The sequence below is a fragment of the Temnothorax curvispinosus genome, unplaced genomic scaffold (genome assembly GCF_003070985.1).
Source record: "Temnothorax curvispinosus isolate PA1 unplaced genomic scaffold, ASM307098v1 QBEX01000878.1, whole genome shotgun sequence".
Lineage (NCBI taxonomy): Eukaryota > Metazoa > Arthropoda > Insecta > Hymenoptera > Formicidae > Temnothorax > Temnothorax curvispinosus.
The window spans coordinates 4805-24654 of NW_020210658.1; the positions used below are offsets into that span (position 1 = coordinate 4805).

The window sequence follows — 19850 nt, forward strand, 5'->3', positions numbered from 1 at the left end:
CTATTTATGAACTTACAGAGCGAATTTTATGTGAACGTAACACGTGCGAGCATTTGCTGTCGTCCGTCACCGAAGGAAAACCGATTTGATTGAAAATACTCTCGATCGTGACAACAGATAAGATAATCTTTATCAAGTGATTTGCTCATTTTAGTTTAATATAGCTTATAGTATACTTCTTATAGTTTATTATACTTGTACATTACCGTATATACTTATATTATAGCTTATCCTAGAGAAAATGAATATTTAAAGGTATACAGAAACTTGTGTATCTTATATATTCAGTCTACGTAGTATTTTGGCATTGTCCGTATATAGAGATTCAATATAGGTGTATTCCGTACACACAGAATAATATTAAATCTCTATATACGGATAAAACCGAAACACTACACAGATTGAATATACAAAAGATATAAAAATTTCTGCATATTTTTTGAAAATCTATTTTCCCTAGAGCGGTCACCCATCCAAGTAGCTGACGCACCTAACGTTGCTTGACATCGATGATCGGACGGACTAGTGGCGATTCTTTGACTCTGACGTTTCCTTTTTTTTTTTTTTTTTTTTTTTATTATTTATTGTACACCTTATTGACTCTATACATTTTGTTTACAATGAATTCTAATAAACAAGAATTCACTTGTGTTTTTTTTACTTATACTCGTATATATAACTCATTTTTATATGTAGTATTCAAAAATCTTGTAACAATATATTAACGGCAAATATTAAGAACAATGCAACAACAATTAAATATTGATTAACATTGGCCGTATTTAGCAGAATGTGTATTTCTTTACATCTGTTGGAAGTTTTCTGAGCTCATATTGGATTATTGGAATGTTAAATACATATTACATTAATAGCGCAAAAATCATTTTAAATACATCAACGCGGGCATCGTTCGACGTTCGATGTGCGGGAGATACATGAAAGTGCAGCGATTGCGGCGTCGGTATGAAGTTGGCTGCGCGTCGGGCGTTCAAAACCGTCCGTTGCAACGTCGCGCCGGTCGCGGTGGCGGAGTGCGGACAGCTCGCGGCTCGCGATCTCGCAGCTCGCAGTCTCGCGGCATCTCTGTGCTTCTCGCCGGTTTTCCTGCCGTCGTGTCGTGCCGTGTACAGTGTCGTGCGATCGTGATTAACCGTGTTTCGACGGATAACTTATGAGTGCCGGGAGGAGTGCTGCAGCGCGTATCGTCGTATTCCGACATCATGACGCGATCACTAACGGTGTAGTACATTTTACTTTGCGCGAGTGTTACGTAGTGCCGTGGGTGTTCTCAGTGCCTAGGGTGTTCTCGTAAGTAGAATATTGTGCGAAAATCGTGATGTATGTACGCTTGGTGTAAGTGTAGCGAGTGAGTATCGTCGCGAAGAGGCAATATCCAGGAAGCTGAGAGGAGGAGGAGGCCCGAGGAGGCTTCTGGCGCCGGCGGAGCAACCCCGGGTGAGCGACTTATTAGTTATTATACACACATATAATCATGTATCTATGCTGTTCGCGTGATTAATCGTTTATTTGTGCGTGATCGTCTATCCGTTTATTGTAATTGTTTTATTAAATCTTATATCGAGAAAATTGAAAATTGCATTAGATAATACGCGCGTTAATTAATTCTTTAATTATTGAGCACTTCTTCGAGCGTAGCTATAATTTGCATATTTTTTATGTTGCAGATTAACGTCGTGCTAGAACTCCGCTGCTGCGCGTCGGGCCGGTGAGTCCTTTCGTCTTCATCTCGCGCGGTTGATCTGAGAATGTTGCAGATAATTATAACAGGAAGTCGATTAGATTATCACCGAAGCGGTCGTCCCGAATATACGTTCCGAAAAAATACACGCGCGAAATTCGGTTAGGCATCGAGGCATATAGGATCAGGGCACGAATTAAGAGTCAGGAGCACGTAATGTGCAACTTTTCAAAATGGATTCCGATCGGAATTATTCCAGTTTCCCTAGAAATAGAAATCTAGGTAATAATTAAACAATTCCGAGCGGAATACAGCCCCAAAAGTCCCGTAATTGTACGTGTTCAGGTGTTGAAAATCCCGCGCGCGCGGCGCTCAGCTGTGAGTCGCGGCGCATCAGGTGACGCGCGTGCGCGGGAGACTCGTCTCTCGTCTCCCCCGCCCCCACCGTGAACGGCGTGAACACCGCGGCGCTGCGGTGCTGGCGGCTGGCGGCCCGGTGGAGCACTGACTGAGCAGCACTGAGCAGTATGGCGGTGGTGTTCGGCGTGCGCGGTGGAACTTGGCTGGTCAGTGTTGCATAATCGGCGGGGTAACCAGCTGCGATCTCGCGAAGGGATCGAGCGAAGCGAAGGCGAAGCGAGAGAAGGAAGCCGCGCGAAGCGAGGCAATCTCGGCGACGAGAGTGACGCTACAACAGCCCGACGACAGTGCCTCCCGCGGACCAAGAGATATGCCGCAGAGTGGAGGCGCGTGTTGCTAGCGCTGGCAAGGATGCGGAATCGTGCGTCGCGAATCACGGATCGGTGACAACGAACGGCGAGGATCGGTCGCGGCCGCGGCCGCGGCAGCACGGCGACAGCGTGCCACCGGTCAGCATGACGGCGGCGATCAAGGGCAGCGCCACGCCGGGCGCTCCGCGCCAGCTCAACGTCTTGAGCCACTTGAAGTACGAGTACCTAGTCGCGGGCATCTCGGGCGGCGTCGTCTCGACCCTGATGCTGCACCCGCTGGACCTGATCAAGATCCGTTTCGCAGGTGAGTGTGTGTGAGTCACGCGCCGTTCACACGTCGCGCCGTCGCCGTCGCGCCGCTTCGTGCACGCGCGAGAGCATTCGAGAAAATGGCGGCTGTCACATTGCGGCGGCACGTGGTGCTAACCGCCGAGCGGTTATCGAGCGGCGGTTTCCTCGAGGTCGGGTTCTTTCTCGAGGTTTTTTCTTTCTTTTTTTTTCTTAATTCGAGTTTCTGAAACAGGTCGGGGGAAGAGGAAAGGTGTGGAATGATGGTTGTTGTCGAGCAAGTGACTGACGAAATGTTCGACCTGTTTACGAGTTTATCGCTGTTCGATTGTATTCGCTTGTGTATTATTTCCGAGGGAAGAGAGATAATAAGGAAAAAGTCGAAAGATTGTTCTTGTAAATTAGTGTTATTCCGAATGTAGAAAGTCGTTCGGTTGTCCAGTTTTTTTTAACTGAAAGGTCACCTAGTTTTTATATTTATTCTGAATGGAAGAAAAGAATGTATATTGAACGTGTTTTTTTTTAGTCTTCTAGGTTTTTAGTTAAAAACTTGACGTTTTTGCAGTTTAATTTTGTGTTAAGACAGATTTTCCAAATCTTATTCAAAGTGATTCGGCTTTATTTTGCTTTGTACTCAATTTTTAATTATTTTCTATTACAAAAAAGAAATTTACATATCATGAATTATATCATAAATTTTGCTATAAAACGTGTGCATAAAATTATCTGATTAAATATTTCCAAATTATTACTGAAATTAAAAAAAAAATTGTATGCAAATGGAATAAGCTGTAAAATAGTATTATAAAGACATCTGTTTTAAAACAGAATATATTTTGAAAGAATATATATATTTTTTTTTTCAAGAAAATATTTAACGAACATAACGTGGCGTAAGATTTTATTTATTTGGCTTGAATATCCCAAGGAAAACTTGATTTAGTTTTTGACTAGCTTTCCCGGAACACCGCGCGTGATAGCCAATTACTTCCCGTTAAGCATGTACAACAATTGACACGCTTCCAAATTATTGCACTTACATTGTATTTAAAATAGCATTGCTCAGGACAGATACGTATGTTTCGCAAACTTGAGATTCCGTGTCGAAAAATACAATACCCAAGTTTTTTTTTCAACGCGTAATAATACGATTAATGTTATGTTCTGATTGAATATGTATTTATAATTACGTATTCTTGAGTGCCTTAGTTTTAAATCAGACATTTTACAACTGCCTTAAATCAGACATTTTACATTAGCCGTTTTATATCTTTTTGGCATTTTGTCGATGTATATATTCTGAAATCTGAAATCATACACAAAAGTAGCTAAGTAATTTATATTTGGATACGTTGGAAAGTACCGTATATAGATACTTCGCGCAAAGAATACTCGTTGTAGCGAGGCACTGAAAATAGAGATGCTTACATTTGCCTGTGCCGTATAAGCTAACTGCAAGTATAAATTCCACGTACGGCTATGCAACGCCAAACGAACAGAAGATCGATAACACGAAAGTGAAACAGCCACGCGAACCATAATTCTTTTACAATCCTTTTTCTCCTCTTAATTTTTTCACAATATTTCTAGATAAATTAATTACACAATTAAGAAATTAATTGTTAGCAAATATAACTAATAATTATTCCGATAAATTAAAATAAGATATTCTATTTTAATTATTTCCTATTTTGATATTTATATTAAATATCAAATTAAGATAGGTCTATTTTATTATTTATTTAATTTTTATTGTTTATTTAATTTATATAAATTCTATTTTAATAAGATATTCTAAGAGAAGATTAAATGTAAAAAAGAAGAACGGAACGCGAAATGAGCGGATAAACTCATACTTGGGCTGTTTGATATACATACATATATCTGATTGTTTATTATTTCAGCTTTAATTATTTACAAACATCGGAGAAGTTACAAACTAAAACAATACACCACATTATTATCTATCAACTTACGACTGAATTTTATTCCAAGCGAGTAAAGTTCACAAGTTTCTTCGTTACAGACTAATCAAAACATTTATTAAACGTTTACGAAGTTTCGCAACAGACGGCGCGGACTTTTGCCGAGGGTGGCGATTATAGGATTTAAACAGTCGTAGAATTTATCGCAAATTAGCGCAAAGAGCTCTTGACTGAACAGGCCACAATCTCGTGTCTAGATTCAGGCAGATTTTTCTCGATATTCCTTTTTTTCCGACATTTCCACCAACCGTCAATTTGTTTCTACGAACCAAAGATGCGGCACTTATCGTTAGTCGACAATAGCTTCTATTGTCTAATACTGTTCCTAGGTACCTACTTCTTCAGTCTCGGGATGAAAACGAATTCCATTTTGTCGATGGATTAATTTGGTGGAAAGTTCTCGATCGCAGACGCTCGTGGTTTCTCGATATTCGATATCAATACGCGATTATCGGGAACAAGATTTCAATATCTTTCATACATTTCAAGATACGTACGTAAAGAATATTTATAAATCGCGTTCAACGCATTTTTTTCTATATTTTTGATTACAAAAGATGCTCATAATATTTTATTTCTGACGATTCACTTTATTATCGTCATTGCTGTTTATTGCTGTCAGAAGTCAATATTGTGAACGACATTCCACTGATGATGAATGTTATTTTGCGCAGTCTGTGAACACAATAGTGATAGGGGATCACGGGATTCGCGAGGCACATTCGCGAGGCACGCGCTCGTTTGAGTCATCGCTAGCTCTCGCGCTTGTCATGATAATTGACGGCAAGATTTAGATTAGATAGCATTTAGAGACTAACATATTTGTCCAAAAATTTGCTGCAAAATTTGCTCGAAAATAATGCGTCGTTGCAGCTTAATGCTCTGATACGTCTCTGAGTTAACATCCGTATAAAGGCTTATTAACACACTTTGAGCGTTAAGCTGATTTCAACATTGAACTTAACAAATTTAATATATTATTTTAATATTAATTTACTAGATATTTTATTGCTTTTTTAAATGTCTTAATTTATATTATTTTTAATTAATGTCTAGAATTTGTATTATTTCTTTAAATGTCATAAATATGTAGTAGAATTATTCTTAATCGAGTAAATAAAACATTCACAAATGGATGACGGAGTCTCTGTAGAATTGCGGATTATTTTTGTTCACGCGTATGGCGAAAATTTTTCAAAGCACTGTCTCTCGTTGATTTTATGCGAAACAATGCATTACGTTATTTTATCATATTACTTTACGTTACATAAATTTCCGGTTTAATCTTGGTGCTCGATTTTCCATGGTCATTTCGAATTAAATCGGATATCCTTGTGTGATCTCACGTTGCACAGATAGTATTCCAGGTACTACGGTATCAGAATATTGATAGCGCCCGCTCTTTACGTTAGGAAATTCTTGGAACCAAATAATTGCAAAGGGAAACCCAATCCAAAAACTAATAATTAATACTAAATTAAAAGTCTGTTCTAATTCGTTTGCAGTTATATTTTTATTTTCCTGTGCGCTGCTATAAATTGATAAACATTCTCCATACTGTATCTCCAGCCAGAATTTCATTAACGAAGTAATTATATACTCAGCTGTTTTGAATAAAAGTTTCGGAAACGAGACAAAGGAGAGCAAACGAGGCTATTTATAAAACTTGTTCACATAATCACGAATTACGAAATTTAAAAAGCAAGATAAATAGACTAAAAATATGACAAAATTTATACGTTAATAAGCAAAGCGAATTTTGGCCAAAGTAAGCGAGTAAAAGTCGAATGTTTCTTGACAAATATCCTGATGATGAAACACGTTTTTGTTTGAAGCGGATTATCTTAGTGAAAGCAACATATCTTATCGCTCTCGTACAGGCAGACGCGACTAACATGAGCTGTTTATGCGATATACAAAAAAATTCGATCGATATGAATAAACAAAAGGCCTGAGCTTATTGGGAGCTTTGAACTGTGCAGTATCAGACATATTCACATATTTCATCCGGAAATCGAAGTTAGAGGAAATAACGAGATTGCTTTAATTCTTATATATTTTTAACTCTAATTTGTTTAGACTATGAAATTTTTATTCTAAAAAAAGCTTATATTGAAGTAGTCTAGGAAACTTGCTCGTGTATACCAGCCTACTTTAGATGATCTATAATTTGCTTTAGAGTTCAGGATAATTCAAATAGAACTCTATTAATAATTTTGCACGTGTATTAATATACATGTGTGATGTCTTACATACTTTAGGCGTATCCTGATTCTTCAAAAGTCCGTCTTTTGTGCGGCGTATATAAAATCTAATTTAGACGATCTATAATTTGTATCAATTAAAAAAAAATAGAATTCTGTAATTTATAAGTGTAATAGTTTAGCCTCGTAAAATAATCGCACGTGATGATGAGAGCCGATATGGTGATTGCATAATCCGTCACGTGTTCGCGTTTATCAATGTGACGAGCGTCATTTTATGTTTATTCTGCCATAATTTATTTTAACGTTGTCTTAAAAAAGGCATATTAGGCATATTAGGTAACATGAGATATTGGTAGCATATTACAAAAGTGCAGAAGCCTTGAATAAATAAATTTAATATTGGCAGAAATTTATCGTGGACCAGAAATAAATGATTATGTTTTAGTGTAATTAAATTTATTCTGATTATTACTCTTTTTATAATAAATATAAATTTTATAATTATTTATTAATGATACAATTTCTAAAAATATTGATTATTTATTGATACGAAAGATATGATTGATTTTATTATCTATTATTTTTACGTTATGCCGGTATCAATAATCTGATGTCATTATCAATCTTATTTTACTTTTGATAACATTATGAAAACGTCACAATTATACCACAATAATTGTTACTTTTGCAACGAATAAGCAAATCTGTCAAAATTTCATAAAATTACGGAGTATTTTTGAAATAAATTGTACGTAATCTTATTTTTTTTACCATTAAATGAGATATTTTTTGTATATTATTATAAATTTATAAGTTCTAAATGTTAGATGTAATAGTTGATTTAATTTAATGGTAATGCATTATATTACGCTATATAAATAGATACATTGTGTATCTATTTAACAGATAAACTGTAAACAGATAATTGAATTAATTTATTTTTTACAGATATAACAGAATAATAAATATATAATATCTAATATTCACAAAAATTATTGTTAAGTTAAATTAATTGTACGTACTATATTTTATATAAAATTAAAACATAATTTTTTTGAATGTATGTTTACGTAAATCTTCTCCTTTTGAGAAAAAACTCATTCTTATATTTTGAGGAATTAAATTCTGGAGTTTGTCCAACATGTGTAACATCTTATCTTACGATTCTATTGGATCTTAGCTCTTAGATAATAAGTAAGCTCGTGCACGAGTTCACGAAGGCGAGAGAAATGTTAAGATGAAAATAGCTCTTGGGACTTAATGTTACGGAAAGTTTCTCTCTCCCATCGTAGTGTAGTCACTGTTTTCATCTGCCGTTACTACAAGTACGTCAAACCAAATGAATTGCTGTTTTGAATAACTAATGTTTCCGGGCACTTGATTGCAAGTACAATCAGCTATTGTTTATTCATCTTGCATTTGTTCGAAAAATCAGTACAGTCGACTTCTGTGTACAAGTTGATATCAAATCAATGTTTATCAATGGCATTCCAGATTTGTATTCACCTGCTTTTAAGCCTTAAAGATCTTGCCGATATCATATCAGTTATCTTGAATCGGTGAAACTAAGCAAAGGAAATTAAGTAGGAAAGTTTCTCATGTTTATAGAATTTATTCAATGAATCCGTCATAATCAAACGAAGACAGAGATGTGCGCGTTGAGCGTTAAATGATTTCTTAAGTACAAAGGAATAAGATTTATTGTGAAAAACGGATACTCCACACAGGTGTGTACGTGTGTGTGTGTGTGTGTTTGTCGTATTTTAAACGGAATATTCATTGGCCGTCCACCAAGCACCGAGCCACGAGAATTCCGCAAGTTGCGTCAGTGGCACGTGACGTTCGTTATTGAATCGTTTCGTCGCGCAGTCAGCCGAATCGTCGAAAGTCGCTTCGAAATTTCTCGTCTACGAATTCATAAGTAGATACAGTTGCGAAATAAAATTTCGTGGATATGCAGATCGATATTCCTTTTGCGAACGTAAATACACAAGTTTCAAAATGCATAAGTAATTTATAAATCTAAGTTATATTAAAATAATCCATCCAAATTCTACAGCCTGCAGAATTAACGAAGACTCGTAAAATCGAATACTATCCGTGCAACCGGATATTACAGAATAGATACTAAATAGAAAAATAAAACAAAATGAAATAATTAATATAAAATAAATAACTCCCATCGGTTTTCACAGAATTATCGTAAGATACTGTCATTCGAATCAAGGTTTTTTTTTATATCTACATTTTAAAACAGAAGTTATACGTATGAATGTGAAAGCGAATGAATGTTTCTCGCGCTTCGCATACTTTGATAACGAGATGTTATTATTTCTTTGGCTCTGATTTCTTCGAGGATTTCTTTAGTCGTCGCACGAATTCGATTTGAATATTATATTACAGTTATTAAAATATTTAACATTAAAGATTGACAAGTTAATACTTATGGAAAAATTTTCGCTGAGGAAAAAATTGAATGTAAATTAATGCAGATATTCAGAGGAAATTTCATAGGCGGATTTCGTCAGTCGGAGATACACAAAATCGCAATGGGGACGGCCTTTCATAGCCAAGTGAATCACCGTCATCCATGAAAGCGAAAGTATAAATTGTACTGCGCGGTAGATGATACTTCTTTCTTCGCTCTTCTCTCTGACTTATTGCCTTACAATCTCGTGACAGTTTTAAACGATATTAATTCGGCCATTAATTTCCATTAGCTTTGCATAGGGCGCTCTCGACATAAATATATAAATTGATTCAATATAAAATTTATATCTAATCTCATTTGTCTTTTGATCTTCCGAGAGAATAATATGTTTTAGTTTTTACATTCTATTTTACATTCTAATTTACATATGTTGCTGGATTAAATTTTGTATCACATTAACGTTTTTTATCGTTTAGAACATAAAATGCATAGAATTAAATTTTAAATATTCATTTTGTCGCCACGTGGTTTTTATTATGGATATATCTGAGAAGGAAATTTCTCAGTAAATGAGACGGTCTCGTAAGACGACAACGCTACCTTTTCGCAACGAGATGCGATATGAAAACTAATGTTGCAACGTTTATCACTGGCGATAAAGCGTGTTTACGTGTGCATATGCATGTTAATCGCTTATGTAAATGTGAACGTATTCGAGCATAAAAATTAGAGGTTGCTCTATCACGAGACGATGCATTATTGGCGATGATCTGAAAACAGAGAGCAGAGGCAAGCAATCGACAAGGGAAAAACACCGTAATTGTAAACAATAATTACCGCCTAGGGGTTTGTTTCAATAAAACATGAAGTATCTCACCGACAATATCGCGGAATATTTTTACGAAGATGTAAAGTACTGCTAGCTGCATGCAATGGGATTTACTTGAATTCTTTTATCTTTTGGTTGCAGTAAACGATGGTCAAGCGAGCACGGCACCGCGATACAATAGTCTTAGGAATGCTATCGCACAGATCGTTAAGACCGAGGGTCTGCGTGGACTCTATAGGGGTGTAACGCCGAACATTCTAGGATCGGGCAGTTCGTGGGGATTCTATTTCTTCTTGTAAGTATATACGGTAGCGATCGCTGATTGCTAGCGCTCTAGATTCGTCTTGAAATCCAAATAATTGGGCGAATATCGATCTGCGATAAAGATCTCAAGTCTAGATTATCGATTTTTCTGGATATCTCGTGCTAACAGCGAATTAATTTTGCAGCTATAACACGATAAAGACTTCGATCCAAGGTGGCAATTCGAAGAAACCTCTCGGACCGTCCATGCACATGTTCGCTGCCGCCGATGCCGGAGTGCTTACTTTGCTCATGACCAACCCAATCTGGGTGGTAAAGACGCGGCTGTGCTTACAATATGCTGACGATGTGAAGCTGGCGGAGTCCAAGAAGTATCGTGGCATGATTGATGCTTTAAAGAAGATCTACAAGACGGAGGGTATTAGAGGCTTATATAAGGCAAGCAAATTTTTTAAATTAAACTTTGGAATTATGATCGTACTTGAAATAAAATGAGAACTAATTTGCAATTTACATGATTAAAGAAAGTATTTTGTACTCTTGCAGGGTTTAGTTCCTGGATTATTTGGTGTTTCACACGGTGCGATACAATTCATGGCGTACGAAGAGATGAAAAATGAATATTATGATTACCTGAATGTACCCATCGACACGAAATTGGTAAACCGATTATATTTTTATTAAGATTTTTATGACTTGGGAAGCAAAGCGGATCTAACTACGCGTAGTAATTTTTAATTCGCTATAACCTGTTACTTTTTTTGTTAATCTGCACGAAAAGCACAAGTAGTGTTATCTATTTACAAAAAAAAATGGTATTTTAGTTTCCAACTGTGATAGAGATGCTTATAAATAATATTCAATAATAATAAGAAATATTTCTAATATGTGATTCTTTTCACAGAGTACATCCGAATACATCGTCTTCGCGGCGATGTCAAAGCTGATCGCTGCAGCGTCGACGTATCCTTACCAAGTGGTGAGGGCACGACTTCAGGATCATCATCACGATTATCGGGGTACCTGGCATTGCGTTCAATGCACATGGAGGTCAGAAGGAATTAAGGGTTTCTATAAGGGCTTATCACCATACCTTTTACATGTTACACCAAACATATGTCTAATTATTCTTATTTACGAGCATTTTACTAACGGTAGTTAATTTATATACTTTATTGCAAATGTAACTTTTTAGGCAATTTTTTTCTTACTCATCTAGCGGGTAATATCCCCCGATTTATCAAAACTTATGATTCAAGGTATTCACAATACGCAGAGTGCGTGTATGATCTTTTAATGATGTGAGGCAACAGTACCTCAATTTTTTTTTATAGATGAGTATTATTCAGATAAATTACAGTAAAGAATTATTGTTTTTCAGGAAAACTTTCTTTATGAAACCACTTTTATCTGAAATGTTTTTGGAAGACTCGGAGGTTAGCCGTAATGATTATTAGCAACAATTTTTATTCTATTCCGTTGTAGGCGACATGTAGCTAATGTATTAGTTTTCTTTCTGGCATTCGCACAAAGCGAATGCACAATATTTTCTATTATTTGTATTTCTATTAATTTATATTTGGTTTATAGAATCGTACAGTGATGAAAGAAATCGCTCGACATGGGAAAGTAGCTTAAATAATTGCTTTTACTGTTGTCGTTTTAACTTCTCGCGTAAATTGCAACGCGACGATTGCAAAACGGAGAAATAGATCTTGAAGTGGCAATAGCTCGTGGCACGTATTGTACGTAGAATGAATGTGTTTTATTTATTCAACCACTCGTCCTTTCTTATCCAAGTACACACTGAGAGACTGCGATAATGTAAAATGGACAAAGTTACTTTATTTCATCGACACATTTAATTTATGGCGAAACTTATAGTGGACGCATTGTAAAGATAGTTTTTGTTATAACGAAAATGTATTTTAAATGAAATATCTTCTTATTATACAAGGTCAAACAATGGATAAACGTATGAGTATGATCGTCTTTTGTTTGCCGAGTTGTGTAGATATCTGAGTGTCAACTAAACTGGATTTAGTTGAACAAACCTAGATAGATGTGCTTGGTTGCGCGCACGGTTATGCCATGCGAAAGGAAGCGAGGAGTAATATCTTATATTGATTATATTGGTATAAGATGGTGCTCTATTAATGCTATATTAATGCTCTATTCAAATGGAAGAGTTGCAAGAAGAAACGGATCACGGTCGGCAGACGGTGTAATCTTGGATAGTTAAATTAATAACCAAATATTTACGCAACTATACGAATAACACACACGATATACTTATTATCTGTGTAACGTTCGAACAATCTTTGACGCATAATGTGTATGAACCACATGTGTAAATCGATGATTTCTGCGTCTTCACTCGAGTCGACGAGTTTCAGTGCGGACTAGACGTCGCTTAAATTAGCGATTTCTTTTTTTCCTTTAATCCTTTCTAGCAAATACAGTAAAAATTCGCTGCATTCTACCTTATCTCCCGTTCCCCCTTTTTTCATTTTACAAAGCGACTCTGTTTCTCTGTAGCTAATACTTTACCTCATCCTAAGGGGAGTATATAGAGTCCTTTATAGATCATTTTTGCAAGGATCGTAGAGTCTGGCACTCGGAACGTATGATCGATAGCAATAAGTTTCCTCACTGCAATCTGTAAATAGTAGGACGAATTTATTTATATTCAACTTGTTTAGCCATAAATTTAGCTAGAATCTGTGTTTCTTCGGAGAAAAGAGAGTCATGGGGACGAAGGAGCATACTTAAAGCAACATTGTGACGATACTAATAAACACACGCACACATATCGAAAAGTGTTTGTCATTAAATTAATCATTTATTATTTCAGATTATTAAATTTACGTTATTCAAGTTTACCCAGATTTGATATCTTTATTCTGTTTCTCTTTTTACTGTTATTTACTAATGATACTTTATTGACAGCGCAGAGAATAGGAAGGACGTCATCGTTATTTAATTACGATTTAAAGAAATATTTTTTCTTAGATGTATTTTGATGTGATTAAGATCGCTTATTGTGGTTGTTCTGCTTATATATAATATTGTAGCATGTATAAAGGTATTGTGATTGAACGATGAAATTTATGGGGTACGTTACGATCTGTCTCGGTTAGTTTAGTAGCTTGTTAAGCCACCAGCAGTACGATTTTTGAACGTAAAATTAGATTCTGTTGCTTCGAATTTGTGCGCGATTAATCGGTTCGTTTGAATCTAATAGAATTAAATAGAATCTATCTAATATAGCTGACACTATTAAAAACATAATTATTATTTTCGCTGATTGAATCTTCGTAAAACTCTTGACGAAAGAGAACCGTTAATTCTCTTTCGTCTGATTTTTTATGATGAATTCTATTGTAGCGTCAAGAATCGTACGCGGGTTAAATTTAATAGCGCATCAGAATTCTTCGCGTCTTTAGTCTGTTGTAAAGCAAAGTAAAACAAAGGCGTATTGCTGGTGGTTCGTTGCAGGTATGAGGGTTGGCGTGGCTTTTACAAGGGTTTAAGCGTAAACCTCACCAGAGTGACCCCGGCGACAGTTATCACGTTTGTGGTCTACGAAAATATGTTTCATTATCTGCAATCCAGGCGTACCGCCGTGGAAGAAACGATCGCTGTGCCTGCGGTTAGCAAACTGAAGGAGTAAGGTAAACCAAGGAGATCCCTCGGAGCTTTACCGAAACACACGTGTAATCCAGTTGTACTTTGAGTCGTACGAATTATATTTCTGATGACATATGGACCGAAACGAGTGAATCGTCGTAATTACGATAAAATTCTACTGTGAAGAAAAGGCTTAAGACACAAGCTTAAAAAAATAATTATTTAAATTTCTTATAATTCACACTATGTACAGCATAAAATTTGAAGTTGATATAAAAAAGGCTGCAAGCATTAGAAATAATTTTAAGAGAGGCTCATTATTTGTTTAGTTACTATTTTGGGAAAAAGTGAATAACGAATACTTTTCACATTGATTTTAAGTCTCGTCGATATTTTTAAAAATGTCATCCGTAGTCCTTTTCTGAACGCTGTTGGTCATTTCATTCTGTAGTTATAAGTGTCTTCAAATCTTGTATAGATTTTCCATCGATGGAAGAATATCGTAATAAAAAAAGCTTTAATAGATTAGAGGATTTCTAATGTAATAGTGGTCTGTGTAAATCTTTATCGGATAAAATAAAAATTGAATGACTGAAGAGTGCAAATGATTGAAGTTATCGAGTGCTTATTTGAAATGCACCGATAATACAGATTATTTCTATTGATTGCATCTTTGTTTTTTATGCATGTTTATAATTTTATTCATAATTTAGCTACATTCGCGACCATTTTTGATGGATACAAAATAGCTTTTATAAATTGATTTTTTATGTTGTTAGACATAAAATTTATTAATTGTAGAGAAAGATAAGATTTAAATATATGTATATGTACGTATAGATTGATGATAAAAAATTTGTTAGTAAAAGATAAATTCTTACTCAATTTTACGTTTCAAATTTTCTTATTTTTACATCGTATCTTTCTCTTTTTCCTCTACATTAAATACTTGCATTTAGAAGATACATTTAAAGTTTGTATTGAGATCTTTAATTACATTATTATGATTTGTTGTTAATGTTATTATCATTTGTTTTATATTAATTAAGAAGGTTTTATGTTCAACTTGATCAAACGTGTACAAATTTTACTTTGTCGTTTATTATAATATCGATATTCTTTTTTTAAATAATAAGCTTGATGTCGCAAGACATGGAGAGTTGAAATAAAAATGAGCTTTAATGTATAATAAACAAATTATACATATGTATAGTATAATAGTTATACATATACGTATATATATAATTTTATTATGTATACAGTACAATAATAGTATATAATAAACAATATTGAGTAAGCATAAACAACGCAAACTAATTGCGAAGAAAACGAATTAAAACATTCCCAATTTTTATGATTTTTGCTATTCATTTGTTCCAGGTTAGTTGTTGATTTATTCAATTTATTTCGTTAATTTATCGTTTTATATATCATTTAGTACAACAGATCACATAGACATCAACATCTCTGATAAAATTTACAGCAGACATTTCGCACGATCTTCTTTCAATTTGGTTGTATGAATTGAACTTTTTAGATATTCTCGGTGCAATGCAATTACGCAAAGTTTTTTTAATTATTATTTATCGATATAATGGCTTATTAGATCTAAAAGATTCACAGGACATTTTTTGTAACGCTGATCGCAGTGCTGCTCACGTTCGGCTTCCACAATCTCATCTGGAAGATCTTCGCTCATTGACATAGAGGGTCTGCGACAAAGAAATGCGCACAAATGTTATAATTTTTATATTACTCATGTCATGCCTGACACGTGTGATAGCATAAATGTGCTGCCGGATGAACATTTTGATCGAAAATAAAAATTTATCGGACAAGCTGATCTAATTTTCTAAATTTCCAGAATCCATTCCATTTTCTTATCCATCACTACTGTAATTTACACTGACCGCAATTGTCGACTTTTTTTATTCTTACTTGATATAATTCAAATAATTTTTCTTTTTGATATTTACGTGAATATAATTTGAAGGATGTCGCCGAGCACTCCGTTTTCATTTAAGGAGTATCTCTCAGCTTCGCAGATTGTTCTCAGCAAGCAATCAAGTCCAGGATAACCCAGGCTGTCACAAGATACGTATGAAATTATATTATTTTTCAAATTTTACTTGCAAAATTATATTTTAAATGATTAAAAATTATGGTAAAATTTTGCAGGATATGGGATAAAGAATAATTGACACGTGTAGTTCTATTACTTGTCCAATTTACTGGTGAACACCTTGTATACTAGTTGACGACTGAGACTTCGTTTTGCATAGTAACTTCCCTCGTAGAAGTAACTCGAATTCCATTTGTATGGCAATCCGTAATTCGCTTCGAAATAAAACGACACCGCTATAGATTTGTCTGGAATATCTATGGGAATTCCCAAAGCGAAGAATATCTACGAATCAGATTAAATCCCATTTAAAGAAAATGATTAATCAATTTAACCTTCAATGAGCCTAATTTCTCGAAACATGTCGGTATATTGATTTACAAAGCGAAAAGTATCTGCAAGTTTTATAGATGTGCTATAGATTGCTAAAAGCAAATTGTAGTGAACGTTTCTTATCATGATTTCTTTAGCGATGGATAAAGTGATTTTTTTCGATATTCTTTTCAATATTGTTGAGTAGGAATTACCGTTATGTTAAAACAAACGTTTATTTCGGGTTTCTTCGATTTTTTTATCTGATCACACTTCAGAAGTGCGCTTGAAGTGCGAATGATTAATATTGAGTTAACAGACTGCCCGTACAGTCCGAGACACATTAGTAGATGAAAAATGAATGATTGATCCACTGTACCCCTGAAGCGCTACCCTCGGGAAATCCGATAGATCGTATATGCCTCGATACACCGTGTGTAATATTTTTCACTCCTGATACATGTGTTGACTTCATAAAGTACCACATCAAGAGAGCCAGCATCGTAACATAATTTCTGAAATATGTCAAGATTTAATGAAAATTTCATCACCTATGTTACTCGTATTTAATTATGGTTTTTAAAACATTTCGTACTTACTATTTTTAATCTTTGGAAACAAAATTAATTGGTTTGAAAAGAGATGATTTAATTTATGGTACTTATCCCTTATCAATGATTTATTTAATGGTACTTTTTTTCCTCGGTTGTTTACTTATTTCTCATTTTAATCCGTTTAAATAATTATTTAAAAAATTTCAATATTTCACATTTTAGTCAACGATCGCTCGATTTTAGTTACAAGTTTTTATGTAGTTTTTATTATTAACGAATTCGGGAAACGATCGGAGGGAAAAAGCTATGTAACGACAACACTTAAATTTGTTTTGTAAAATAAATAGTTGCAATGTTTAGATACTGAAATGATATTTTCGGAGTTTCATCGAGCGTGCTCGTGATATCGCTCGCAATATTGTTCATTCGGAATTTATACGTGGGATGGTCGATGTGTCGGTAAAAAAAAAGGGACACGCGTCTCTGTTTGTTCATTTCTTTATTTCGCGAGCTGTTTTGATTTTGCGGTCGCCTCATAGGTTTTCGCGCGTATGCAAATACCTATCGGCCAATTCGATTGTTTCACGTGCAATTGCGCGATTTTCGCTCGCGAAAATAAAGCAAGGAAGAAAAAAAAATATTTTCCACGACAGGCGGTTCGTGTCAGGTACGCGTTAATAAAGTGTTTGTAGTCTCCTCTTATCGTTCACGTATTATCGTATATCTTTTAACTTCGCGATCGCATTTTTCTTAATTTTTACCGTTGCTTGCGTAGAGAATAACCTCGGTATCGAATACTCACTTTTTCATTTCTCTAGCGTACAACTGGACACGTGAATCTTGCACGAGGTTTTTGCCGAGTGGCAAAGTGGCGGTTTGTACACAGTTTAAGCGTGTGCGAAATAAAAATTATGTTAGTTTGCGCAAGGCTAATAATTGCAGTCGTTATCAGGCTGCGGTAACCGTTTCTCGTCTCGTTATGCACGTTCTGATGCTAATAGAGCGACGTGTAGTGATTTAAATCTTTGCGAATCATGTTTAGCGTTGTGCCATCAAAGAATTTTATTTTTTTCAATTTGTTCGATATAAATATTTTTAATATTTATCACTTTACATGTTTCAAACGCGTTTTAACGTTATTTTTATGTCAATGTTTTATTTAAACTTATTTCAGCACTAATGGAGTGTACATTGTCAATATTTTATTCATCCGAATATAATTATTTAAATTGTTAATACCACCAAAGCGATAATATTGTGTTTGTGCGCTTCGCAAAATATGTTTTTTATTTGTTTACAGAAACTAGTTGTTTGAAACTGAAATATTCCAAATCCCATCAAGATCACATTTTAAAACCACTTTACCTTGATGAAAAACAAGGTGTTGTTCGATATTTCAGATTTATCTCTCGCGTTTCGTTTTATCTATTGATTCTTCGATTAATCTTCTCAACTTTCAAATATTCGTTAAAAACATTCGGTAACTATGTCTGAAATTAAAATGAATTTAGAGTAAAATCGCCTTGTAATTAAACGAAGATTAATATTTCGTTTTCTATTTCTTGAAGAATTCTTGCTCCTAATATGTCGGTTCAAAATGTGTTATTCAAAAAATTAATTATCAAAAACATCTGAGTATTTTTATTACATAAGAAATTAATACAAAAGCGCGTATTTACGACAAGTTACGATCAATCCGCGACATCCCGTGTATACCGATACGAACTCGCGATATCGGCCGGCTTCAGTTGTTCAGATGTCGGAATGAGATTATGGTCCGCGGGATGTATTAATCCCGCGATCAATATGCGTCTAGCACTAATTGAATTAATAATGGAATTGCAGGTCGGCTGTTTCTGCCTTGTTTGGTACATTCCTGATTCAATGCGGCGAAACTCGTAATTATTCCACGGGTCTTTACGATAGCGGGCCGACCGCCGGACACGCGGGCCTGGATGCCGCAGAACAATGCTCGGCCACCACCTTTCGCCAGTGGTGGTCCCCAGCTAGAATATATCCCGGCACGAAGTTTCGCACACTAAATACATTATTGATTAGCGCGCCATGAATTTAGTGGTCTCCGTCGCGCCTTGCGGCCCGAGCATTCGTGGCATTCGCTCAGAGGAGGGTGGCAGGTTATTTTTGGGTCACGAAGTGCGCCTCCACTTGCATTGTGTGTACACGCGATTGTCACCGCATACTCCGATTTTCAAGAACGTTTATACCTCTGGCCCTTCCGAGCCGGTTTCTTTTAAATTTATTTCGCGTTTGCATTTACAGTCCGCGCACGTGTTATCCGTTATCGACGTTCGCGTCGATCCATATCCATATTGCGAACCGGCGTCGCGCTTCCACGAGGATACTGGAAAAAAATAACTAAGAAAAATAACGTAAAAGCACATACGTATATAGCGAATTTTATGTTTCTGAGATTACTTTTCTGCTATTTTTTAACGAGACTCCCTATTATGTACACATTTCATTAAACTCTTTTTATTATCTGTCCCGGTACTAAAGCAATATTATTTTTAAAATTACCAATCGATGCGAGAGCCATATCGTTCTCTCGCTCTGACTATTATACCGTCGCGTCGTGGAGAAATCTCCGCCAGCGGGTGTTGCTCGACGAGGGGTGAATTACGTCTGGCAATTCTCACCTTTGTTATTTTTCTCCCGCGCGAGTAAGTCGAGCAATATCGCGCGCTCATTGAAATAAAGGATGCGAGATTTATGGAATCACGTGCGCGCGGGAAAGGTTTTTTACGAGGCCCGACGGCTATACGTGGAACAACGCCGGG

The 19850-nt window shown here is 35.5% G+C and overlaps 2 protein-coding genes across 2 annotated transcripts; one reads left to right on the forward strand and one right to left on the reverse strand.

The window, feature by feature from the left end:
* Positions 1-2205: 2205 nt before the first annotated feature.
* LOC112458676 (mitochondrial folate transporter/carrier-like) lies at positions 2206-14669 on the forward strand. Its single transcript, XM_025022428.1, has 6 exons — positions 2206-2734; positions 10312-10465; positions 10620-10872; positions 10981-11094; positions 11339-11484; positions 13933-14669. The coding sequence occupies exons 1-6, from the start codon at positions 2575-2577 to the stop codon at positions 14105-14107; spliced, it is 1002 nt and encodes a 333-aa protein (XP_024878196.1). The 5' UTR covers positions 2206-2574; the 3' UTR covers positions 14108-14669.
* Positions 14670-15643: 974 nt separating this feature from the next.
* LOC112458681 lies at positions 15644-17892 on the reverse strand. The gene is made up of 5 exons (XM_025022433.1): positions 17855-17892; positions 16878-17013; positions 16284-16471; positions 16041-16148; positions 15644-15776 (listed from the first exon to the last, which is right to left on the reverse strand). The coding sequence occupies exons 1-5, from the start codon at positions 17860-17862 to the stop codon at positions 15644-15646; spliced, it is 573 nt and encodes a 190-aa protein (XP_024878201.1). The 5' UTR covers positions 17863-17892.
* Between the last annotated feature and the right edge of the window lie 1958 nt (positions 17893-19850).

What these genes read in the sequence shown, in the direction of transcription:
- LOC112458676 (XM_025022428.1), top strand. Translation starts at nt 2,575, where the DNA reads ATGACGGCGGCGATCAAGGGCAGCGCCACGCCGGGCGCTCCGCGCCAG. An exon ending in GTATTAGAGGCTTATATAAG is followed by an intron (nt 10,873 to 10,980) that starts GCAAGCAAATTT and finishes GTACTCTTGCAG; the next exon opens with GGTTTAGTTCCTGGATTATT. An exon ending in TGCGTTCAATGCACATGGAG is followed by an intron (nt 11,485 to 13,932) that starts GTCAGAAGGAAT and finishes GGTTCGTTGCAG; the next exon opens with GTATGAGGGTTGGCGTGGCT.
- LOC112458681 (XM_025022433.1), bottom strand. An exon ending in CCGAGGGTAGCGCTTCAGGG is followed by an intron (nt 16,472 to 16,877) that starts GTACAGTGGATC and finishes TCTGATTCGTAG; the next exon opens with ATATTCTTCGCTTTGGGAAT. An exon ending in TTCACCAGTAAATTGGACAA is followed by an intron (nt 16,149 to 16,283) that starts GTAATAGAACTA and finishes ATCTTGTGACAG; the next exon opens with CCTGGGTTATCCTGGACTTG.